We start from the raw sequence: 25,082 nt of genomic DNA on the forward strand, positions 1-25,082 counted from the left end.
TGCCAGCAGACCTGCCTTGCAAAAAGTATTAAAAGAAGTTCTTTCGAGAGAAGGAAGCCAGTATGGGTGAGGAACCTGGATGTACATGAAGTAAGGAGGAACATCAAAGATTAAGTGAAAATAAAATCTTCAATTTTCTTACCCTTAGTTGATCTACAGTTTGTTCAAAATGATGCTAGCAATAATGTGTTCTGTTATGCGTGCTTATGTGTCTCGTGCATGTACACACGCACACACACATATATATGCTTATGTATAAGTGAAATGAATGATGAGTGATACACAGCAGTGGTGGAAGGGATGGGAGGGAGGAATTAAGATTATTTTGTTATTATAAGGTACTCGCACTACCTGTGCTGTAGTGTTATTTGAAAGTGGACTGTCTAAGTGTATATTGCAAACACCAGGGCAACCACTAAAAAAATTTTTTTTTAAAGAAGCATAACTAATATGGATGGAATCCATAACTAATAAAAGGTGGAATCATATAAAATGCTCAATTAAAACCACGAAAGGCAGAAAAAGAGTAGAAGATTAAAATAGGCACAAAGAACAAGGGCAACAAATAGAAAACGGTAACAAATATGATAGATATCAATCCAGCTATATCAAGAATCACTTTGAGTGTCAATGGTCTAAATGTACCAATTAAAAGACTCAGATTGCATCAAAAAACGCGTCCTGTCACATGAAATATAAAGACACTTGTAGATTAAAAGTAAATGGATGGACAAAACTATATCATACTAACACTAATCAAAAGAATGCATGAGAAGCTATATTAATTTCAGACAGAGTAGACTTCAAAGCAAAGAAAGTTATCAGGGATAAAGAGGGGCATTACATAATGATAAAGAGGTCCATTCTCCAAGAAGGCATAATAATCCTTAATGCATATGTGCCTAGCAACAGAGCATCAAACTGTGGGAAGCAAAAACTGAGAGAACTGCAAGGAGAAATGGATGAATCCACTGTCAGAGTTGAAAACTCCAGTACCCCTGTGTCAGAAATGGATAGACCCAGCAGGCAGGAAATGGGTGAGGACACAGTTGAACTCAACACCACCGTCACCAACTGGATGTGACTGACGTCTATAGCCTACTCCATCCAACAGTAGCAGAATATACAGTCTTCTCAAGTTCACGTGGAACATCCACCAAGATAGACCACATTCTGGGCCATAAAACACACCTTAATAAATTTAAAAGAATAGAAATAACAAATATGTCAATGTAATTCATCAGATTAACAAACTAAAAAAGAAAAACCATGTGATTATCAGAGTAGATGCAGAAAAAGTATTTGACAAATCCGATATCCATTCCTGGTTTAAAAAAAAACAACAACAATAGCAACAACAATAAAAGTTGGGGAAATCAGTGGAACAGAATGGAGCCCAGAAATAGAACCACATACATATGAACAACTGATTTTCAACAAAAGTGCAAAGGCAATTCGGTGGAGAAAGAATTTTTACAAGTGGAGCTGGAACAATTGGATATTCATAAGCAAAAATGAACTTGGATTCATACCTTGCATCAGCATATATAAAAATTAACTCAAAGTGGATGGTAGCTTAAATGTAAAACCTAACATAAAAACTTCTAGAACTAAACATAAAACTGTAAAACTTCTAGAAGGAAACATAAAAGAAAACCTTAGAAATCTTGGGTAAGGCAAAGATTTCTTAGCTATGACACTAAAAGTGCGATCTGTAAAAAAGTGATAAATTGGGCTTCATCAAATTCAAAAACTTTTGCTATTCAAAATACACTGTTAAGAAAATGAAAAACTAAGCCACAGATAGGGAGAAAATATTGGAAATAATCATCTGATATAGGACTTGTGTCCAGAATATATAAAGAATTCTCAAAACTCAGTAGGAAGAAAACAAACAGCCCAATTTTTAGGAGAGCAGAAAATTTGAACGGACAGGTAGCCCAGAAGAGATACAGATGGCAAATAAGCACGTAAAAAGATGCCCAATATTGTTAGTCATTAGGAAAACACAAATTAAAACTACAAGGAGATCCCACGACCCCCCTGTAAGAATGGCTAAAATGGAAAAGGCCGATCATACCAGGTGTCAACGAGGATATGGAGGAACTGGCCGTCTCATCCACTGCTGGTGTGAATGTAAAATGGGACTACCAATTTGGAAAAGACTTTGCTTCTTGAGAAGTTAAAATACACCCATACTGTGATCCAGCCACTCGATTCCTAGGTGTGTACCCAAAAGAAAAAGCATATGTTCACACGGACAATCAGCTTTCTTTGTAACAGCCCCAAACTGGAAGCAACTCACATGTGTGTTAACAGGTAAATGGATGAACCACCTGTCACGTACCCACCTAACGGAACACAGCTCAGTGGTACCAATGGATAACTCATCGATGCTCTCAGCAGCATGGATGACACCCAAAGCACTAGGCCCAGTGAAAGAAACCAGCCAGAAAAGAGTACACTGTGTAAGTCCATCTGTAGAAAGTTCTGGGAAATGCAACCTAACGTACAGTGACAGAAGCAGGTCAGTGGTTACCTGGGAACAGGGGATGCAGAAGGAAGGATCGCAAAGAAACGTGAGGACATCTTTCAAGCGCTATGACTATCCCTCTTTTCGTTGTGGTGAAGGTTTCTTGGAACTTATCCAGTTATCTACTTTAAATATGTGCACTTACTGTATGTCAACTACACCTCAATAAAGCAATTTTATAAGATACTACTGGCAAAATCTAGTGACAAGACCACTCTTACTAACGGTGCCCCGAGCCAGCTGCTGAACCTCTAGTTTGCTAATCTATAGAGTAGGAGTAATATTGCTTTCCTTGTAGGGGTGTTGTGACAACGAAAAATAACATATTAGGTATGGGTTTGTTTGTTTTTTACAAAATAGATGCTTAATTAGTAATGGAAATAATATAATAATGCTTTCAAGAATAAGAAGAGGGGCGCCTGGGTGGCTCAGTCAGTTAAGCGTCTACCTTTGGCTCAGATCATGATCCCAGGGTCCTGGGATCAAGTTCTGCATCAGGCTCCCTGCTCAGCAAACAGCCCCTTTCTCCCTCTCCCTCTGCCCCTCCCTTTGCTTGTACGCTCTCTCACTCTGCTCTTTCTCTCAAGTAAATGAATGAAATCTTTGAAAAAAAAAGAAGAAAAATAATCACTTGACTCTAAAAATAACCACTTGACTCTCAATGTTCTCCTCGCATATATTCCGCAGAGATTTCCATGGAGGGTTTGCAGGCCATTGGCCCTGGTTTCCCAATTCCTTAGGTCATGGTTCCACATATAGTGACTTGGATTTAACACGGGAAGATTTGGCCCACCCATTTCTCCTACTCTCCCACCTCCTCTTTGTTCCTCCTCCTTTGGGCCAGAGCTGTTAGTCTGCGAGCGCAGTGCCACCCTCCCAGCCACCCAGCACCTGATGGTCTCTTCCTCCTTCTCATCTTGGGCCCTGGAACCACAGAGACATATAGAGATCAGTCAGGAAGAAAACTCTCCTGGGATGATGAAGAGAGGATGTATGTCAATCATACAGCATGCTTCCTGGCACCTTTTACTAAATGTCGCTGAGGTCATCTGTCCTGGCTCCTGTGTCCTCCTCACACATCTGGAGAGTTCTGCAGTAGTCACCAGGCCTATGGAGCCCCAATCCTGTTCTAGGAAAGTGAGAGGGGGAGAGGGAGACACCATCCTGGCCCTCAGAATGTACGAACCAGCTTAGCGAGGGAACACAGGACAGTTTCAAAGATGGGGGGAAATGGGGTAAGCCGAAGCTGCTGGGAAAACGTCAAGAAAACAGAGGGTGAAGAGCACCTGTCTTGTTCGTGTGCTTTTGTGTACTTGTACTCCTCAACCCTTTAGCGCAGCTCCTGACACGTAAGTGGCCCTCAGTAGCTTTTGGTCGAGCAAGTGTGTGAACGAGGATAGCCGCAGATAGTATCGTCTCCAGCAGAGAAGAAATGGGAGAGCGGGAGCTGCGTTCCAGCCTGGGGATGACGAGGGTCCATTTGTGTGGACGAAGGCCAAGCCCAGGGAAGAGCTGGATGCAGGGTGGCGAGGGGTGAATGGCAGGACGAAGAGCCTGGATGCTAGGTTAGGGGCCTCTCCGGGCACAGGAAGGTCCCTAGAGACTGTAGGGGTGGCCTCGCCCATACCCAGGGTCCTATGTTGGTGCCACTGGGTCTTTAGGCCCCAGTTCCCCAGCTGAGCTGAGCTGAGCTGAATGGAGAAGCTTGTCACACTTCTGGGCCTTTCTCCCACCCACAGATTGGCACAAGCTCTGAAGGGGAATCAGAGGCCCTCTTTGCCCTATCCACGTACCCCCACTCCTGGCTAGAGGAGAGCGGAGGAGCCAACTGACAGAACACTGCCCATTCGGCTCGCACTCAGATTCCTCATATACTTACATGTGACCCACGCTCAGGCTCCGAGTCACTTCTGAACATGAGGGAGCCCATGCCAGAGCCAAGCAGAAGACTAGCAGGCGCGCGTACCTGAGCCAGTCGCAAGGAATAGACGTATGAACAGGCTACGGTGACCACCGGGCCAGGCATGAGGGGGCCTGGGCTAGCTGGCCGCAGTCCCAGCAGCTCGCCGCTGACCGGGGGCCGGCATGAACAGTGCAGAGCCTGTGGGCCAGGAGCTCCCGGGCAGAGCACTGAAGCAGCAGCCCATGGGCCTGCTGCCTCTTGCTGCCCTCTGACCCAGCCCCCTATTCTTTTTTTTTTTTTTTTTTAAGATTTTATTTATTTATGTGACAGAGAGACAGCCAGCGAGAGAGGGAACACAGCAGGGGAGTGGGAGAGGAAGAAGCAGGCTCCCAGCGGAGGAGCCTGATGTGGGGCTCGATCCCATAACGCCAGGATCACGCCCTGAGCCACAGGCAGGCGCTTAACCGCTGTGCCACCCAGGCGCCCCCTAGCCCCCTATTCTGAGCCCTTAGAACTCTCACTCGTGCCACTTTAGATCACTCAGAGCTTCCAGAAGCAGTCTGCAACTTGAGGAAAAGTGACTCCATCTGGAGTCACTTTCCCGTTTGACGACGGCGTGAAGGGTGGGTGTTCAGTGGATCCCATCAGGCCCCTCCAAGGCAGCTTGGTTACTGCCCCCAGATCTGGGGGCTGTTCCCTCCCTTGAAGGTACCTCCCGGCCTGGTTACCCCAAGGACTGTGCTAAAGGGACATTTTGAACAAAGAAAGAGCAACATTTCTTTCTGCCCAGACATCAAGAAGTGGGCTTTCATCTGGTTGGAGACAGATCGGAGCACAAATCCTTCGGATCCAGGCTTCCTGATCTAGCGCTCTGAACTGGATAAGAAAGAATTCCAATCTCTTCTCTTTGCCCTTCTGCAAAGGACCCTTTCCTCCGCCTCCACTTCCTGGCTGTCCCCTACCCATCCCAGAGCCTTGTTTCTCCTGCTCCCGAGCCCTGGGCAGCAGCCACAGGCCTGAGCGTTGGACACTGAGCTTGGAAAGCCTCCCTACCCGGAATGTGCATGCATATCTGTGGCTGTGCCTGCGTGTGCGTGTGCGTGTGCATGTGTGTGGATTTGCACGTAAGCGTGTGTGACAAAAATCGCTTCTGGAGCATGTTGCCCTCTGTCTGCCCATCCAGGTTACTCCTCGCTGCAGGACGAGCTGCTGTCCCCTGCCTCCCTGCACTACGCGCTTCCCTCTCCACTGCGTGCAGACCAGTACTGGAACGAGGTGGCCGTCATAGACGCCATCCCCTTGGCGGCCACGGAGCATGACGCCATGCTGGAGATGTCTGACATGCAGGTGTGGTCCGCAGGCCTCACACCCTCCCTGGTCACTGCTGAGGACTCCTCTCTGGAGTGCAGCAAGGCCGAGGACTCTGATGCCACCGGCCACGAGTGGAAGCCGGAGGGGGTGCTCTCCGAGGGACCCCAGGGCCCCACGCTGGGCTCTCTGGACCTTGTGGAGGACGACACAGTGGATTCAGATGCCATAAATGGCCTTATCGATTTGCTTGACCAGGAAGAAGGTCAGAGGTCAGAAGAGAAGCTGCCAGGTCATGAGAGGCAGGAGGACTCCGCAGGTGCAGGGCAGGCCTCAGAGAATGAAGTGTCTCTTGTTTCAGGCCAGCCGAGGGTACAAGCCCACATCACAGAGTCCCCCAGCGTGAGTCGGGTGATGGAGACGAGCCAGGACAGGTAAGGGCTGGGCTGCCATGGCAGGATGCCTTCCGTCTTCCTGGGCTTCGGGGGAGAAGTGAGCGCAGAGGAAGTTGCTCGGTGCTGCCGCCCACCCCAGCGCTGCGTTCTAACTGCCCGGGAGCGAAGCAGCCCCATCTGGCGCTGGCTTGCCGCTGAAGTCACCCAGTCGGTGCTCAGATCTCTGTCCTGTGTGCGTGGAGCCATGATCTGTAAAGGCCAGTCCTTGCCCAAGATGCCCCTGGGTGAGGCCTGCAGGAGAGAGGCTTGGCGGGGGGGGGGGGGGGGGGATGCGGTTGGCACAGGAGAGGCCATGAAGAAAGAGATTATAAGGCTCGGTCCAGCAACCTCTCTCTTGAGTGCAGCTGAGAGCAGGTGCTCTGGGCCCTGTTGCCATTGGGTGCTCATGGGGAAGACCATATTTAGAAACCTAGAAGCACCAGGGCCCAGGGGAGTGACTCAGGCAGTCACACAGCCTGCATGTGACAGAGCTGATAATGGTGCCCTTCAGCTTTGCCCCGTTGAGAGTGTGAGGCTGGGGGGCTTGTTAGGGGCAGGCTGGGGATTCTGCTGGGCTGCTCCTGGGCCTACAGCAGGCAGCGGTGCGGGCAGTCAGGCAGGGGGGCTTTCGGCCAACACCGAGGGTCTCAGGCCTCAGGCCCGACTCACGTCTGTGGCCATGAGCCCACCATGCCTGGGCGGAGTGCGGAGGACCACTTTGGCCTTCCTGGACTGGCACAGGAACTGAGCCACAGTGGGTGGCTCTTTCCCCCGAGTTGCTTCCTCAAGTTTCCCTAGAGCAAGGAGATGGTCCGTGTGCTCCCTGAAGGCTGTGCACCCCCACCACAGCCCCGCGGCTCAGGTCTGGCTGGGCTGCGGGAAACCTGTGCGCATTTCCTCCTCCCACCCACCTGGCTCCTCGGGCCGCTCAGGCTGACTGGGCCCTTCCCCAGGGTCTACCCAGTGTGGCCTGAAGACTGTAGGTGGAGGGAAAAGAAAGCCATTTACAAGATGAGACAGCGAGGATTACGTCCTTTCATTTTGTTTCCCAAATGAATCCTTTGATGAGGGGGAGAATTGGACAGATGGGTCCTATGGGGATTCAGAGTGAGATGGTGGCGTCCCTGTGGCCGAGGCCATCCCCCAACAACCCGCGACAATCAGTCACTGAGCCGCATTGGCTGGGTGCGCGCCGTGCACACTGCGTGCTGGCCTAGCCACTGCTCCACGGGCACTGGGCCGCCCACGGGGGAACCGGAAGGTGTGGCGCTAGGCCTCGGTGTGGTACAGCTCGGTTCTCTGACCTCGGTCAGCCTTCCAGTGGGGGCAGGTGGATTTCGTTCATTCCCCCAACAGTATGTATGGAGGGCCTACTGTGTGCCAGGCACCTGTAAACTGTGCCTTGGTGCTGGGAAGGTGGCATTGAGCAGAACAGACAAAAGTCTTCATCTGCAAGAAGTTTATGTTCTACTGGGGACACAACAACAATAAATGAGATAAAGCCAATGAAGTGGAAAATCATTAAAAGGGAAAAGTTAGGGGCTCCTGGGTGGCTCAGTTGGTTAAGCATCCTACTCTTGATCTTGGCTCAGGTCAGGATCTTAGGGTTGTGAGAATGAGCCCCATGTTGGGCTCCGTGCTGGGCATGGAGCCTGCTTAAGATCCTCTCTCTCCCTCTCCATCTGTCCCTCTCCCCCACCATAAAAAGGGAAAAGTTAGGTGATGGTGCTAAAAAGGAAAATAAAGGAGTGACGTGGGTAGGTCGTATGTATGTGTGTGGAGAGGAGATGGCCAAAATGAGGGATAGGGTAGCCGGGGAAGCCTGAGACCGTGACATTGGAGTAAAGAGCAAAAGGAATTAAGGGGTGAGCCATGTGAGTCTCGGAGGGCAGATATCCAGTGGAAGGCCCAGCCAGCACAAAGGCCTTGCAGTAGGCACAGTCGAGGAACAGTGAGAAGGTCACTGATCACAGCAGAGTGACTGAGGGAGGTGATGGGGCCAGACATGTCAGGACTTGAGGTTCTAGGAAGATGAAAGACTTCGGCATTTACTGGGTGGAATGGGGAGCCACTGGAGGCTTTTGAGCAGAGGAGTGAGGTGATGTGGCACCTGCCTTGAGGGCAGCCTCACATGGCCAGGGCTCGAGGGAAGGGACAGGAGCCAGGAGGCAAGGGTTGCTGCTGCTGCTGCGGGAACCAAAATGGTCACTGTGCTGGCAGCCGGAGGTGCCTGTGCTCAGGATATATACTTGAAAGCTGAACCGGAAGGTTTCCTGAACAAAGAAGACATGGAGTGTGAGAGAACGAGAGAAGTCAGAGCTTACGGGTATCCTTGATCTGTCCCCCGGGAGGATGAAGACATTGTCCTGAAGTGTGAGGAAGACCGGGCAGGACAGGTTGGGGGAAGGTCATGAGTGTGGACTTGACCGTGCTGTCCCTGAGGTGCCTGTTGGACCCCCCAAAGCAGAGATGTGTAGGAGGCAGTTGGGTCTACACCTGTGTAGGTCAAGGAAGAGATGCTGGGTGCACATCTGGGCACGAGGAACACACAGATGGGGTGTGGACCAAACCGTGGACCGAACGAGCTCACTTTGGAAGTGGGTGTAGGTAGAGATGAGGCCTGAGAACTGAGCCTTGGGGTGCTCCCAGGTTCAGGAGTCAGAGAATTAGGAGAAACTGACAAAGGACGCTGAGAAGTGGTAGCCAGAGAGGGTGGGGGGAAACCAGGCAAACATGGTGTCTTGGAAGCCATAGAAGAGCGTGTTTCCAGGGGGAGAGGGGGGGCCACCTTATTGGATGAGCTCTGGGATAAAGACTGTGGAGTGCAGGTGGCCCGGAGGGCTGGAGGGGAGGCAGGTGAGGTGATGGGCATGGAGACCCGGGTCAGGGTCTGCCAGGGTGAGCCAAGTGCCTCAGGAGCCCAGGGTGGAGAGCCATCCACTTAAAGGGATGCGGCCGGTGGTACTGGTCCCCATGGGCTCGCTCCCAGTCTGGGGATCTGGGCCTCTCTGGACAGGACAGGACAGGCGGCCATGTGCTGGCTGTGGGATTTGCTCATGCACTCCCATCCCTCCGGCTCTGGAGAGGGAGGGTATCCATCTGAGCAGCCAGAGACTGAAGGGTGATCAGGTGTCCTTTCTGTCTTCCTGGACCCCAGACTGCAGGACTGGGATGAGGAAGGCTCCATTGTCTCCTACCTGCAAGATGCTGCCCAAGGATCCTGGCCAGAGGAGGTCAGCCAAAGCACACACTCCTTCCAGAGCACAGTCACCACCATCCAAGAGCTGGAACCCAGTGGGTCTCAGGAGTTTGAGAAGGTCCTGGTGTCTGCAACTGAGAGCAGGGAACGGAGACGACAGAGCCACCAAGCGTGGGTTCAGGAGGCTCAGAGCACGTTCTCCCAGATGGCAGAGGTGAGCGCGCGCAGAGGCAGGGGCGCTGGAGGGGCCCAAGGCCCAGGGCCGCAGCTCATTCAGGCCAGCCCAGGCCAAGCCTGCTTCCTTTCTTTAGAAATTGTGGCACTGACTTCACTTTCTCAAGAAGTAAGCCTACAAAGTCACGGTCTCTGCTGAGGGAAGGGAAGAGCTACCATCCCCGGAGCCCCCAGAGCCCCCGAATCTCCCAGGCAGGGCCTGTGTGGCTGTCGTGCTCGCGCTCCCGCGGCTCTCGGCTTACTCCCATGTGGCAGCGGACAGTTGGGCAGCTTGACCAAGGTCAAAGGATCGGAGGGGGGCTTTGGAGTTAGGTCGGGCTGATTCCAAAGCCACAGTCTTTGTTTTCTTTTTCCGTTGTGTTTTAGGAAGGGCGTAGAGCAGAGAGACCTGGGTGTTAGGCTAACTCTGGTCCTGCCGTGGTCCGCGTGGCCACGGACAAGCCACTCGCTTCTCGGCACCTTGGCTTGCTCACTGGGAAACGAGGAGCGCATGGATTGTTGCCAAGGTTCGCTGGCTCAGGAGTGCTGGGACCCTCTGGGTGGGGCTGAGCAGGTGGACCAGAAGAGGTGCCCCGCCTCAGTCCCGACCTCCCGTCCCTGCCCCTCTCCCACCTCCCTCCCCACACTGGGTTTGCCCTGCTGTACTTACTTTATCTATTCGCTTTAACTTCACTCCCCATTCTGATTCCCATTTTAATGTGTTTGGGAGTATTTTTTTATTATGAAAAATCGCAAATAAATACAAAAACAGAACAGCATGTTAATTTCCGTGCACGCACCACCCAGGTGCTAGTTACCCAATTATGGCCGATCCTGTTTCATCGATGCCTACCCCCCTCTTCTCTCCCCCCAACATATGTTTTTGAAACAAATCCCAGACAGCGTACTACGGTGTGCCTTTTTCCCGTACGCGGTTTTTCAGAAGCGCATCGCTGTTCCATGCCTGCGTGTTTAGTGTGTGCATAAACGATGTGTTCTGCTTCTCGTCTGGTCTCTCGTGGTTCATCCTCATCCGGGAGCTTTTCCTCCCCCCTCCCTTCTGCCACTCTCTCTTCCCTCTGCCCTACCTGAACCCGAGCCCTAGTGGGCACATTGGGGCCCCCACGACTAGGTTAGCGCCACGACACTCCTGGGCTGCCAGCTGCAAAGAACTGCTAGGAATCCAATAAGGTTTTATTTGGACTCCTTCCCTTCAAGTACGTGCCTTGGACAGGACAGGAGGCTGCGTCCGTTTTTAACCCCAGACCACCCCGTGCATTCTTGACCAGCGGGCTACTCTTTGGCACTTGTAGTATTCCTAATAGCAAGCACTTGGCTGAGAGCGCAGTGCCCTTAACTGGGTCTGATTCCTGATTCCTGGGGAAAGAGAAGGATGCCAGGAGCCTTCTTATCCCTCTTCAGTTAGCCTTTGGTGAGGGGAGGACTGGGGAGAAAGCAGGAGCCCTCCAGGGGGTCACGGGAGAAACCTTCTAGGTTCTGAGGAAGCTGAGGCCCCAGAGAGGCTGAGGGCTTCTCCAGGATCACACAGCGATCCAGTGTGAGGGCCGGGAGAGTCCGGATCTCCTGCTTCCCAGGCAGAGGGAGTGAGTGTGCAGGGCCACCAGGCCTGACGCCTTCCAGACCCGGGACAGGATTAGTTGGCATAGAAGAGCTGTCGTCCTAATCGTCTGACGGGACTCCAGGGGTGGTCATGAGGCCTGCTTAAGGCAGGGGTTTGCAGAGCATTCATTGACTAGTATTTCTGGCGAATCTCTGAAAACACTGATGGAGAGAGAGAGAGATGCCCTATAATCTGGGGCTAGGGAGGCAAGGCTGAAATGACAGTAAGACATTCTTCTCTGAGGCCCCAGATGGAACTATGTGAGGTTGGACTCTCCTTGGTTGGGCCCAAACTGAATGCTCTCCAGCGCCCAGCTCCTTTGCATGTGCGATGGGCTATTATTTCTCCAGGTGCTTCCTTGTGGAAATGAGGTAGTATTGTGTAGTGACGGAGTTGGAAATCAGACCCTTTCCTTTACTTACTCTTTGATTCTGTGCCTCCATGTCCTTTGTGTAAAATGGAAAAAGCATCGAACCTGCACGGTAGGGCTGTGGGAAGGCTTCAGCGGGTTGGTACGTTTACGGAGCAGCGCTCACTAGGCAAGGCCCGTGCTGACTCTGCCTCCTGAGCGTGCCCCCACACCTGCGCTCCTCGCCGGATGGGGTCGGAGAGCACCTCAGTCCGTCCCTGATTCCCAGAGAAGGTGCCCAGAGCTCCCCAGCCCCCACAGGGAGCGAGCTGCAGGTCACCTGGCTGTGCCCCAGATCTTTGTTCCCTCGTCCATGGGGACTCAGAGCGGCACAGCCTGATGTGGAAAGTGAAATTCCTGTGGGCCACAGCTGCCACGGCTGTGTTTGTGAATCAGCTCTGCAAAGGCGAGCCGCAAGCGCGTGGTTCCTGCTCGTGGGCGCTGACAGCCCAGCCTGGGAAGAGCCTTTGAGGACAGGCCTTAAATAGACACACCAGTTACACGCTTACGTTTAGGGTTGCTGGGCCTCGGGGGAAGTGGGGAGGGGGGTGTGCCGAGGGCCCTTGGGGCTGACGGGAATTGCATGGGCTTCCAGGTGGCCCCACCACCTGTGCTGGACCCCACCGAGCTAATTTGGCTAGGCCTGAGCAAATCACTCATCCCAGGGCTATTTTTAAAATAAACCCTTAACTCTCTCTCCAGGGTATTAGCCGGTCCCATCCCTGTGGGTGGGGGTGAACTCCATTCTGATCACGGCAGTAACCGCCCAGAGACACACACAAGTGGCCACATTCTCCCGACACCTTATTTCCTGGAGTCCCGGAAAAAGAACATTTCCGTGGGCAGAACTGCTTCTAGTGCGTCTAGAGCCGGGCAGGCCTGGGGGGTGGGGGGGTGAGGACGGGGCAGGGCGCCCGTCACCCATGGAGTGACTTTGATGTGCTCTTTCAGTGCCCGGGACACACACACCTGCCCGCTCCCTTCTAGCCCAGTTGGACAGCCCCAGCAGCTGGTTTGGGAGCTAAAATTATCGAAGCCTGATGTCACCCAGGCACAAGGGCAGAGCCCGGGGCTGCTCGGCAGGAGGGCACTCAGCGGGCAGTGCTAGTGAGGGTCCGTCCAGTCTCCCGCCGAGAGAATGCAAGGGGTCCCAGGGGCACCCGGGAGTCCGAGAGGAGAATGAGAGGTTGGCCCCCCAGCGGCCGGAGCCCTGGCCCCGCTAGTCCCCGGAGGGCCCAGCTGCTGAGGAGGTGAGGATGTGGACTTTCATCACCCAGCTCCTGGTCACCCTGGTGCTCCTGGGCTTCTTTCTGGTCAGCTGTCAGAACGTGATGCACATTGTCAAGGGCTCCCTGTGCTTTGTGCTGAAACATATCCACCAGGAGCTGGACAAGGAGCTGGGGGAGAGCGAGGGCGTGAGTGACGACGAGGAGGCCATCTCCACCAGGGTGGTCCGGCGTCGGGTTTTCCTGAAGGTAACTGCCAGGCAGGAGGCAGGGCCGAGGGCGCCGCGACGTGCGTGGGCAGCAGCTGGGGGGAAGGGACGGGACTCCGAGTCAGGAGCCGGCTGCTGCCCTGGGAGCTGGAGCCGGCGGTAGTGCCTGCTGGGACCGCCATGCGGCGCTGGTGCGGGCAGCTCAACTCTGGGACTTGGGAGGCCCGTCCTTGGCCTGCCCCTGCCCCAGCCGGCTTCAGGAAGCGGGCAGGTCACACCCAGGGCGCCGGTGTCTGTGGAAGGGCTTTCCACGCTGCAAAGGGCTGTCTGAAGATAAATTAGGTGCCTCGCTTCCTCACTCAGGGCCTCCTGACACTTGCGTGACTGCCCCTGTTTTGCCTGCTCCCCAGTGCTGCTGAGGGGTCTGGCACACAAGGCTCTTGCAAGCGTGGGGCCATCCCGTCATCAGGCCCCACAGCCCCCGGGGGCGCCTCTCACACTTGGAGCCACCGGTTTGGCTGCTGCTACTTGCTGAGTTGGAGTTTCCTGCCGTGGCGGGGATGTGTCCGACTGTGGCTGTTGGCTGTGCTCTTTAATCCCCTCGTCCTCCACCTTATGCCCAGGACACACACTGGCTAATCCTGAGTTTTCTCCTTTTCTGCAATTCTAGGGGAGTGAGTTTCAGAATATTCCAGGCGAGCAGGTGACAGAAGAACAATTCACAGATGAGCAGGGCAACATTGTCACCAAGAAGGTGGGTGCACAGAGTCCCCCTGAGCTGGGGAGAGGCGGCGGGGCTAGAAGCTGAAAGGTGCTGGGCTCACCTCCTTGCTTCTCACTGCAGCCCCAATAGAGGGTTAGCACGGCTTGGAAGGGCTGGTGCAGGTGCTGGGAGCTCTGGTCCTCTGAGGTCCGGCCTGACATTCCTCATAGCCTCTTTACCTGATTCCACCTGAATTCAGCCCCTGCTACTTTGTTCCAGAAGGACCTGGCTCCGTGGAACAGCCCGAACCTAGCCCAGCGATGTCTAGCCCTGGAAACAGCTGTCAGACGGCAGGTGGTGGTCCCCGAACTACCCCGGGCCTCCGACAGCAAAAGGCTGTGGAAATGCATTGAGCTGGTTGCAGATTTTAATTCACTAGACCTGATTTTGCTTGTCAAGCATGGGGCACCATGCTAGGTCTGGGCAGAAGGGAGAAGGAGGAGCAAAGGGGGACCTTGTATGTGCTCCCACTGTGGGGCTGCTCCCACTGAAGTGAAGCAAGAGCCCCCAGCTGTCCATCTTGCCTCCTGCAAGGTGTGCCCCATGCAGGCAGCGACGGTGTCTTGTGCTTTCATCGCCCGTCCAAGTACATGGTAGGTGCAGAGTAGACAGTGTTTGATATTTGGGTGAGTGAATAAGAGAACATGTTTGCTTGGAATCCCTGTAGATGAAAAGGAGCTGTGGGGAAGACAGCAGGACCTTATCAAGAGGCAAAGCCCTGATCATTGATGACCGGTCTGCAAATTCTAGCCCTTCTGAGAGCTTGTTTTCCACGTGATGAGGAGGGGGCGGGAGACCAGTCCCTGTTCTTGGCCACTCGAGGAAGGGCGCCTTAGGACAAAGGCTGCCTGTCCCCCAGATCTCATGGCCAGGGACCTGCTCTTCTCAAACTCTGTCTCCATGGCTTCACGGGCCTTCTGTCCCTTCCTTCTCTTTTCCAGATCATTCGCAAAGTCGTTCGGCAGATAGACTCGTCCGGTGCCGATGACACCCAGGAGCACGAGGAGGTGATTGCTGAGGGGCCCCTGGAGGACCCCAGTGAGATGGAAGCTGATATTGATTCCTTTATGAAACACGCGCAGGTACTGCGGTGGCTGCAGCCCCCCCGGGGCTCCCGCGCCTCCGGGCGCCCAGCACCTCTACCGGCTGCTCACCTGTGCGCCCGCCCACTCTGGGCTTCAGGCTGCACCACGCTCACCTCCCTCCGGTCTCCCCCTTGTGCCTCTGTGCCCTCTGGCAGGCAGCGTTTCCATGGCCTCCAAACGTTCTCTTGCCTATCTCTTGTCTGTCTCTCTGTGTGATCTGTCCTGCCTTCTGTTTCTGCTGCTGTCTCCAGGTGGAGCTGCGAGGGAGTAGCCTGCAGCCGGACCTGATAGAGAGCAGGAAGGGGGCTCAGATAGTGAAGCGGGCCAGCCTAAAAAGGGGGAAGCAGTGATCTCTAGCCCCTCCCCTCAAATGGCCTCTTTGGAGGTAATGCTGTCTTTCTGCATCCTTTCTGCATGGCCTGGTGCTCGGGGTGGCTGATGCTGGGAATGGCTGCTCACTTCCCCACGTCTCCCCGTCCTCCGAGGGAGCTCCCAGCTCCGCCACCCCCAGCGCGATGCAGGAGGAACAGGGGTGCTGTGACCTCGAGGCACAGATTGTCCTCTCCCAACCTGCTAACTGTCTCTCCAAGTCTCGACTTCCTCCGCAAGTAAACAGCCAGCAGTATCTGCTGATTGACCTCCCCGGGAGCGCAGAAATACAAATTTGAGAAGATGCTTTGATGAGTGAAAACACTCAGTCAATCTCAGTGATAATATTATCCTGAAAGCCAGGTGATGGGGTTGGAGGAGGCGGGGCAGGCCTTGGGGAGCACAAGAGAGTCTGTGTAGGCCGGGCCATGTCATCGCAAGCCCCCTGGCAGAGCTGGGACAGTGATAGAACAGCACTGTCTCTTGAACCAGGAACCCTTTGAAAGTCCTGATCAACCCAAGGCACCCGCTCTCCTCGGTGTTTCTGGAGACAGGTCGCTCCGCTGCTTTCTAGGAAAGGGTGAAGGGAACAGGCCCGAGGGGCCGATGGCGTCCTCCCAGCAAGCTAGAGGGTTGTCGAGGCTTGGTGCATGGCCTGCGGGAGCACGGGGATCATGTGGCTGAGGAACAGGGGTGTGTGGTGGTTTGCAAGGAGGGAGGGCCTTGAAGACGCCGCCGCGAAGGCTCTCCGGCAGGCCCGCGCAGTGCTGGGGGCTTCAGCGGGCCAGCTCTGACCTCCGTCCTCCCTGAGGGATCCTGTACTGAGCTGCCCCGAGGCCGTTCACTGTGCCCAGCTCGGGGCAGCTCAGTACAGGATGCGTCGGGGTGGGAGTCGGCGGGAAGCAAGGAAGCCTGGTGGCCCCAGCACCGCACTAATCAGGTTCTTGGCGTTTCAACCCCCCCAGGGCCTGGCTCTGGGCCAAGAGGAAAGCAGGCTCCGGCTTTCTGCATTCAGCAAAAAGCAGGGCTGCTGCCTCCCCAGAAGTGCTGGCTCTGGGCTTCCCAACATACCTCAGCACTTGGGCAGAAAAAAAAAAACGGACTGCATATCCAGTTATAGGATAAAATTAGACCTGACTCCTCAGCAGCTTAAGGAGGTCACAGTGTTAACCCCGGCATTGCCAAGGGTCCCACCAGGCTGCGGGTTTAGCTGATGAGCTGGGATGAGTTCTGGAAAGAATCCAGAGGTGCAAACAATTTGAAGGAGCAGGGAATGGAAGGAAAAGTGCCCTCTTCTGCCTGAATTCTCCTTATGGCAGCAGCAGCAAGCAGGGGCTCGACATTTCCGCTTCTGTTTGGCTCGGGTTCATTCTATTCATGTTCCTGAACAGGAAAGAGGGAGCCCAGAAGCCAGGCTGGGAGGAAGGGAAGAACCTAGAAAAAAAAATTTTTTTTAATTTTCAAGGTGGCTTAAACCCCCAAGGGAGATACGGTTCCAGACCCCGGAGCATGGGTGTGGGGAACGCTGGGCGGCCTGGCTCCAGCACGGCGCTGGGGCCTGGGCCAAGAAAAGGCCGGGGAGTATGCAGTGGGGACAGTGGGGAGGGAGCCAGTGTGGAAGCAGGCTCCTGCCTAGGTCCCCAAGGGCTCCACCCTCCCAACAGGACGAAGGCCGCAGAGCAGACAGAGAGGGGCTGCTGGCTCTCTGACCCTTTCAGTGCTCCCCGCCACGGACCCACAAGCCCGCACAGTCGGCCCTTAGTATGTGCGGGTTCCACACGCAAATTTGCCTACTGGCTAAAATTTATGTTAACCCCAAAGCCCACACACAGAGTGCTTTTGTGGTCATTCACAGACACACACACACCATGGTGAAAAGTTTGTGTTCAGTGTCACGTTGTTTGCATTTTTGTGCTTTTTGTTGGTTTTGCTGTTTAAAATGGCTCCCAAGCCTAGTGCCCAAGTGCTGTCTCGAGTTCCTAAGAGCAAGAAGGCTGGGATGTGCCCCATGGGGACAAATATGTTGTTAGATAAAATTCGCTGGCCATGAGTCAGGGCACTGTCGGGGAAGTGGGGGGGGGGCTAAGGAATCAACGGTGTATTAAATCAGGTGTCCTTATTCAGAAACACACATAAAACAAGGTTACGGATTCATTGTTTGACACGGATGTGGTGAACATAGGCTCACAGGAACCTAACCGGGCATTTTCCTTGAGAGCAATGGTGTTGTGTTGGCTAATTCAGTGTTCCTGGCAACTTTCCCGAACATGAACACTGAAAATGGCGAGAGTTTACTGTGTGTGTTTCAGAGTCAAAGCTGGGGCTCAGGAGTCAGATTGAAGGTTTGGTTTCTCCTGTTTCCAGGTCGTGTTGCCTTGCACTAGTCATTTGCCGTGAGCTCCTGTCCCCTTGAGGGAGATTGCACATGGTCCCTTCCACTTCAGTTGAGAGGTTCAGAAATAGTCGTGGTCCCTGGGCAGGCTGTGGTGAGCGGGCCAGGACAGCTGTGCTCAGTCAGCACGGATCCTGGCATGACCCAGGACAGGTCAGCCAACCTCACCACGCCTCGGTTCCTTAACCAGGAAATCACAGCGGCATCATGCTCTTCCCTTGCCTGTAGGATGGTTACGATGATGGATGGGGCGTGTTGGTGAAAGGCTGTACACATTGTTAAATTCCCACCCACCGTTTCTCAAAGTGTCCCAGAGTCGGGTTAAAAGGCAGATTCCTGGTCCCTGCCCCTGACCTACTGAATTAAAAATCTGGAACTCGGGATTCTGCATCAAGCTCCTCGAGTGATTTTTTAAGTGTAATGTAGAGTGAGTTCTTCTGACCAATTTTGGTTTTCCTTCCAAACATCCTAGAGGTGATGGGGACTTGGTATCAAGTTGTAGACTTGATATTTAAAAAGTGGGCTGCAAGGAACAATGGTTAGAAGTTTGTTCAAAGATGGCAGAATGCCCCCATCCCAGGTGAGGAGTGAATAGACCCCCCTCACCCATCGATTCCCCCTAGTCACCCACACATTGGAAGGGACTTTGTATCTAAGGCTGGCAAGTGGGGGGGCAGGGTGTTTTCTGGTGGTGTTTAAGAAGCTACGATATTGCTGTTTAGTTAAGGCCTGCCGGCAGGTGACAATACCAACTAGTGGGTTTTGCTCTGCGCCCCAGGAGGTAGGTCCAAGAATTCGGGTGTGAGCTGTGCAAGAGCGCCAGCGTGGAGCGGGCAGCTGAAGGGCTGTGGCAGGGGCAGCCCCGACGTCTGCTGGGCTACCCACATCCTGGGCAGGTGCCGGGTCTTGGCATTTCTCTGCATCTCCGTGGCCCTGGCTTCTGGAACTTTCAGGAAGCTGTGGCACAACAAGGTTGCTGCTTCTTCTTGTTTTCCGTTTTAAGAGACGCTTGCCATTCAGACACTGTGGTTGCAAGAGCTTGTGTTAGCTTCGACAATGGAATGTTTTACTAAGTTTAAAAGTTAAGCAATTAGTCATCTCCATGGGAAGGGGCAGGGAGGCAAAAGGTCATGTTTTATGTTGCTGTTTTAAGTTACAGACCACCCTACTCCCCAGCCATTGCAGGGGTGCGAGTCTGGGGCTGAGGGAGAGGGGAGAGGGCCACAGACGCTGGACAAGGTGGGAACAGGAGGTACCGCACAGAGGGATGGGACGGGACAGGCACAGAGCAGGACTGCCACTTCTCCCAGCTCTCTATAGGCTGAGACCTTTCTTTTGGGACAAGAGGTGCAGGGGGGTGGAAGGGTCCAGGACACAGCCAGGAGACCTGCCTTCCAGTCCTACCCCTGCCCCTGCTGGGTGCTCCCACTGGACCCATCACTGCTCCTCCCAGAGTCTCAGCTTAACCAAAGCAGTCACCATAGAATGATCTCTAAGCCTTGACCTCTCTCCTCTGCACTGTGTCTGGGCAGAAAAGTGGAAGATGGTCGGCTGTTTTCCACAGGCTTAAGGTTTTACGAGGTCTCTTGTTTGAGGTGTGCTTAGCCTTGATGGGGGGACAGACAGACCCCTGGGAAGGGTAAGGCCAGGCCCTGGCCCTCAGAGTGCTTGTGCTCCAGGCGGGGAGATGCCGCGGGTGTGACACAGGCAAGAGAGCCCAGGCAGAGTGTACACCCACATCCAGTGTCTGGGCGCTCTGTAGCTCTTTGAGACATCACCCCCATCTAATGAGCTACGGCCTATTACTGCCCTCGTTTTACAGCAGAGGAAACTGAGTCACAGATAGTGTAAGTAATGGGACCAGGGAAATTGGCAGAGACAGAATATTTCAAACTCAGGCAACCTGGCTGGCTTCAGAGGTCCTGATCTTAGCCACTATGCCCTGTGAACATTCTGAATAAAAGGTAGTGGAGGGAGGTGGGGCGCTTCCAGACCTGAGAGGAGAGAAATGACAAGGAGCCGGGGTTATCAGGGGGGCTTCCTGGAGGAGAGGTTCTGAGGGTGGTGAGAGCAGAGCTTCTGCAGAGAGGGGACTTGACGGCATCCGTGAGGGGAGGGCCGCAACCAAGGCAGGAAGCTGGTGGGCACTGTGGGTTTGGAAAGCTTGGAGGAGACCAGCTTGGCCAACAGAGAAGCCCAGGCAGCGACGAAAAGAGTCTTGCCCTCTGGGGTGACAGATGTTTTGTGCCACAACAGCAGAAGGCTAGTGTTTTGCTGTGTGGCAGCCTCTGGTGAGGAAACTAGCCCAGTCCTCCCATCCCTGGAGAACCACTCAGAGTTGAGTTCACCTTGACCCCCGCCAGCTTCCTCCGCAACCGTGTTACCTGTAGGGTCCAGCACAGTTCCGTGTCTGGGGACAGCTCTGCTGCAGAATGAGTCCCTGCCTCTCTGTGTCCCTTCCCACCCTGCCCAGGAGATTGTCAGCTCCTCCTTATTTGAGCGTGCTCCTTTTCCGCATCCAGCACCCTGAGTGGCTGGGCTCGGAAACATGGAGTTCTCGGCGCAGGCTGGAGGGGGAGCAGGCACCATCCGGTGGCGGGAGCACGGTGTCCCTGTGAATCGCAGGCTGCAGAAAGTGGACTCCAGCCTGCACGCGAAGCTGCTGTTCTCCAGCCAAACATACATAATACCCTGCGGAGAACGCACCTGTTTTGTCAACGAGCTCTTAAAAAAAAGATCTCTTTGCCACAGCAGAGGTTGTCCAGCCATGGGGCGCAGGGAGAGGAGCCAGAGGCACTGGCCAGGAAGAGCTTGTGGACCGGCGCCACAGAGGGACGGTAGTCCCTTGAGGCCCCAAGCTCCTGAGGCTGTCTGTGAGCATGTCTGCTCCATCTCTGGGTGCTTGGGGCTGGCACTGAGAGATACCAGTGCCTGTGGGCTGAACTGAACCGAAAAAGTGGAGGGCACTGCTGCCCTCTTTAGCACAAGCCCTGGCTTATGAACTTGACCCCTTCCCTAGGTCCAAGGATCTACTCAAGGGGATTTCTCCCCAGGGGACTGCAGGCGTGGGAGCCTCCGGCCTGCTCTCTGACGCACAGAGCACACACACAGAAGGGTTTTCTGGGGAGCTCGTCCACTCGGGCAGGGGACCCAGGCAGGCTTGGGCAACCATCCCTGAGAGGCAGCCTCTGGGCTGGGGAGCCGGACAAAGACGGCTGGCAGTTCAGGAAGGTCAGGGCCTCTGAGCTCAAGGTCTTTCACCTCATTGCCTTGCTTGGGGACGCTGCTTTCCTGAATCAGATCCGGCCCCAGCAACCAGCACAAAACTCAGTAGTTGGTTTTTTGCGGGGAGTTGCACCATTAGATCCTAAGTAACTCCTTCTCTCTTTGTGTCCCTCAGGATCACACCTCGACACCCAACCCTTGAACTCCACACACTCTGCCATGCACACGGGAGGAGAGCTGGAGCGGAGGGCTACGGAAGTGGCACACCTGTTCTCTAGGCTGACGGCATGATCTCTGTAAGGGACTTCCTTTAGTCTCCTATCCGCATGAAAGACTGACTGTAGACGCATGACCTACAGTCCTCAATCCTGCCTCTAGCGACGACGGATCTCTGTTGGGAATCAGGACAAACGCCTCAAGAAGGGGGGTGGGGAGAGAGAGAGGGATAGAAAACCAGCGCGAGAGCATGTGAACGCAAAAGTGAACAAGGGCTCTTTTGTGCTTGGGGATGATATATTTTTTAAAATCATTTTAATTTTGACTTGTTACAGGGTACTTTTTTTTCAACCTCATCTGTAGGAAATCCATGTGGGCTTCCTGGAAAGAAAAAAAAAAAAAGAAAGAAAGGAAACTAGGCACAAAATCAGTTCGGCACCTTAATCCCATGTCCTCATCTGCCAGCCTTCCCCACCGCCACAAGCCACAAGCGTCCATTCCATTTGTGACATCCCATCCCACTCCCCAGGGGGCCACTCCTCCCAGAACGTTCTACATGACATTCAGGACACGCGCATAGGCACACACACATACACACACACACACACACACACACACACAAGCACCTCTCCCCTCTCCTCAGTGTACACACAGATTTTCCTGTGACGTCCGAAGCTGTGTAGAATGTCCTGTGGACAAACTGGAATTTTTTATGTTGTCTCTCTCTCTCTGCCAGTTTTAGTATTAATCATCTTCCAATGGAAAATCATTACCTTGAGAGTACATTCGGGGTTCCTTGTGTTAGGGACTAAAGAATCTGAGGTGAGGACCCCCCAGGCTCCGCTGTAGGGCTCAAAGGGAGCCAGTGCCCCCTCTGAAAGGGTGTCCTCTCTCAGCTGGGGGCGGGCCGGTGGCTGTCCCAGGATTGCACCAGCATGTTCAATAGAGAAGAGGTTTCCTATATCTTCAAGCACTTATACCATAGTCTGTGTTCAAAGTGTAAACTGTACAGTAATCAGCCTTGTGTATATGAAAACAATAAATACTATGCAAACCAATAGAAACACTTCAGCAGTACGTACAAAGCACTAAGAGCTCAGCTCCTGAGGACTTCTCCAGGCTGCGGGAGAAGGAGCTACAGCCTGTCTTTCAGTGAAAGAGGAAGGAAGGCAGTAGGGCTAGTGAATGTATCTGTCAGTTCTTAGACGTCAGCCACACACCCCCCCCCCAAGGTCTCCCAGAGCCAACTTGGTGCTCTAAGTCCAGGCAGCCCACAGGATGGGGGGCCTAGGCCGGACCGCCTCAGTGCCCCCACTCTGACCAAGCCCCTCTGCCCCACTCGGAGAGGCGGCCGAGGGGCCCACTCCTGGCCCCAGGCGTAGGGGCAGGAGAGCCGGAGGAGGAGAGAGCAGCCGGCCACCTGGAGGCCCCCGGGCTAGGAAGGCGCCCCTCCTAGGCCAGCCCCTCGGTCAGAGCTGGAAGGAGACAGCTGGCTGTTCCTCGCCTCGGTGCCACCAGGGAAGAGCCTTAAAGTTCCACGGGAGCCTCCGGCAGAGCGAGGCCCGAATCAGCACAATCCGCCCCGCCCGGCGCGGCGGGCGCCCTCTAGGGCCAGGAGAGCGACTGGCAGGCTCTTCTCGCTCACGGGAGCCTTTGTTTGCGGACATCCCGTCCCCTTCCTCCCTGCCGCTCCTCCGAGGCGGCCTCAGACACATCCACCCTTCCAAGTAGCACAGAAGCTCCCTCACGACCGAGCCCCCGCGGCCCTGGTGCCCGTCACCAGCGCACAGGCCCCACGCGCCCTGGCCGCCCGAGCCGCTCCGCTCCGACCCGGCGGCTGGCGCTCCGCTCTGGGAGCGGCGGCCCGGGCGCGGGAGGCCACGCTGGCGCCCAGGGCTGCGTCCCGGCAGCGCGGCCCCGGCCCTCGCGGTGGGGCGCCCGAGCGCCGCGCTCCTCCGCGTCGGGCCGGGGCGCCCGGTCGGGCGGGCTCGGCCGGGGGACACGGGGGGGCGGGGGGAGCTCGGCGGGCCGCCGGCCCCGGGAAGCCAGGCTCCGGGCCCGCCTCCCCTGCTCGACTCCGCACCGCCCCCCGCAGGCCGCCGCGGCAGCCCCCCGTAGAGCCCTGCGTGGGCCCCGCGGCTGCAGGCTACGCTTTGGCACCTTCCGCTGCGTCCGGCATGGCTGCTTGGCCCGCCGGCCCCGGGCCCCGGGCGGCATGGCTGCGCACTCCCGTTGCTAGTAGGAGCTGTTAGCGGAGGAGCTCGGGGTCTCCACATGATGCCTAGAGAATGCTGCAGTCTGCACATTAGACGCTTTTTAGAAGTTTTGGAATTACCTTGATTTTTTTAATTGTTATGAAAATGACTCTTTTCTTGACTCTCTCCCAAATGCTCTGTTATCGGGAGAGAATCCCCCCACCCCACTCTGATGTATAGACCATTCTCCCTACACCAGCTGAACAAATGTCAAAATTAATAAAGAAATTGACTCACGGCACAGGGCTCCATCTCTCCTTCCTGGCTCGGCCTGTGGAATCTGAGGTGCTGGGGCAGGAGTGAAGCCGGGGTTGGGGCCTGAAGGAGTCTGGGGGTGGGATCAGTCAGCAGGCAGGCCTGCATCCCTGGGGGGTGTCCACTTCCTGGAAACCTGGACAGCCCCTTCATCAGACCGCCCCCCCCCCAGAAGCCCACCAATCCCCTGGGCTTGGTAGAATGGATTTCTGTCGCCTAAGGATTACCATGAGATGGGGGCAAGTCCAAGGTGGGTGGAGGGGGGCACCTCACATCCCCAGGGTGCATGGTTGGACCCACAGTATACACTAAGGGGGACCCCCCAGGCCCCCCTGTGAAGGTGTCTGGCCCCTGCACTCCATGTCTTTCAAAGTTCAAGAACTTTTGAGAAAATTGCCCTCTTCCTCACTAATTCCTAACACTTCATGAGGCTGGTCACCAAGCTGGCCTCAGTTTTCTCATCTGTCAAGTGGGGGAATGGATTAAACACTTGCTAAAGTCTCTTCGGTTTGTCATTCTGGGATTCCCGAACGTGAATGCCTTTGTCAAGCTTGGCAGTAAAAAAGAATCAAATCATTTGCTGCAGCTTTTCTTCCTCATAAGTTCCCATTATTAGGGGGTGACCAAGTCACAGTCACAGTGTTCTAGGAGCACTGCCAGCCCTTACTCGGAATCTGTAGCTTCTCTCTCAGAAAAGCCATCCTTGACCAGGCGCCAGCCATGGCTGTGCAGCCGCATGGCCCAGAGGGGTTTCAAAAGCACGGTTTCAGGATCACAGTCACCGGGGGGGGGGGGGGGGGGTGTCAGGCAGCAACACTGGGAATCGGAATTAAGTTTCTCAAATGCTTGTGATGGGCTGCCTGGTAACACAGCCAACTCAGAGAGGTAAGATCATTTTTTCTTGTTTTCGGTCTAAACTTCTAGAGACATATTCTCCACAGCCTGCGTGAGGTCTTTCTTGCATTGACCTCCACCATGTACACTGCAGAGAACACGGCTTGGAGCAGCCCCCTCCACCAGGAACAGAGAACAGCAGCGTGGGGAGAGGCTCTGCATGCAAGGAGCGCCCTCCCCAAGGGCCGGGTTCAGACCTCCAGCTGGAAGCCTAGGAGAAGGCCAGCATAGGGCACCTCTTTCCTCCCACCTGCCACAGTGGGACCACGGGGTGTTGAGACAGCCAAGGAGCCCACGGCCTGATCAGGAAAGGCTTTGGAACTGACTGGCAGAGGAGGGACAGAAGTCTGTCTGCCTGACAGTCATTCATGTACTGTCATTTGACGTGTTCAGACCAGTGGCATGCTGGTTTCCACTTTTTAAAAAAACAAAACAAGAACCAGAACTGTAAGGCAGGGCGCTGCCCCACAGAGAAACAACCGCGTACTCACCATGGCTTCCCTGTTGGTAAAACGGAAGAGGGCCCCCAGTAGAGCCTTGTATGTTGGAAACATTCATTAGAAAGAAAGGCAT

The 25,082-nt window shown here is 54.6% G+C and overlaps 1 protein-coding gene across 2 annotated transcripts in view; it reads left to right on the top strand.

Annotated features, from left to right (window-relative positions):
* Positions 1 to 21,427, top strand: part of ANK1 (ankyrin 1) — a 130,762-nt gene extending 109,335 nt beyond the window's left edge. Inside the window, exons 39-43 of one of the 2 annotated variants that reach the window (XM_040643221.1) lie at positions 5,620 to 6,178; positions 9,336 to 9,591; positions 13,726 to 13,809; positions 14,760 to 14,825; positions 21,065 to 21,427. In XM_040643221.1, the coding sequence (XP_040499155.1) occupies positions 5,620 to 6,178; positions 9,336 to 9,591; positions 13,726 to 13,809; positions 14,760 to 14,825; positions 21,065 to 21,091 (992 nt within the window). In that variant the 3' untranslated portion in view covers positions 21,092 to 21,427. Of the gene's footprint in view, positions 1 to 5,619; positions 6,179 to 9,335; positions 9,592 to 12,835; positions 13,096 to 13,725; positions 13,810 to 14,759; positions 14,901 to 21,064 lie in introns of those variants that run through there. The other variant, XM_008706296.2, reaches the window with a different exon arrangement.
* Positions 21,428 to 25,082: the final 3,655 nt, after the last annotated feature.

This window comes from Ursus maritimus, unplaced genomic scaffold (genome assembly GCF_017311325.1).
Source record: "Ursus maritimus isolate PB19 unplaced genomic scaffold, ASM1731132v1 scaffold_28, whole genome shotgun sequence".
In the NCBI taxonomy this organism is placed as follows: Eukaryota; Metazoa; Chordata; class Mammalia; order Carnivora; family Ursidae; genus Ursus; species Ursus maritimus.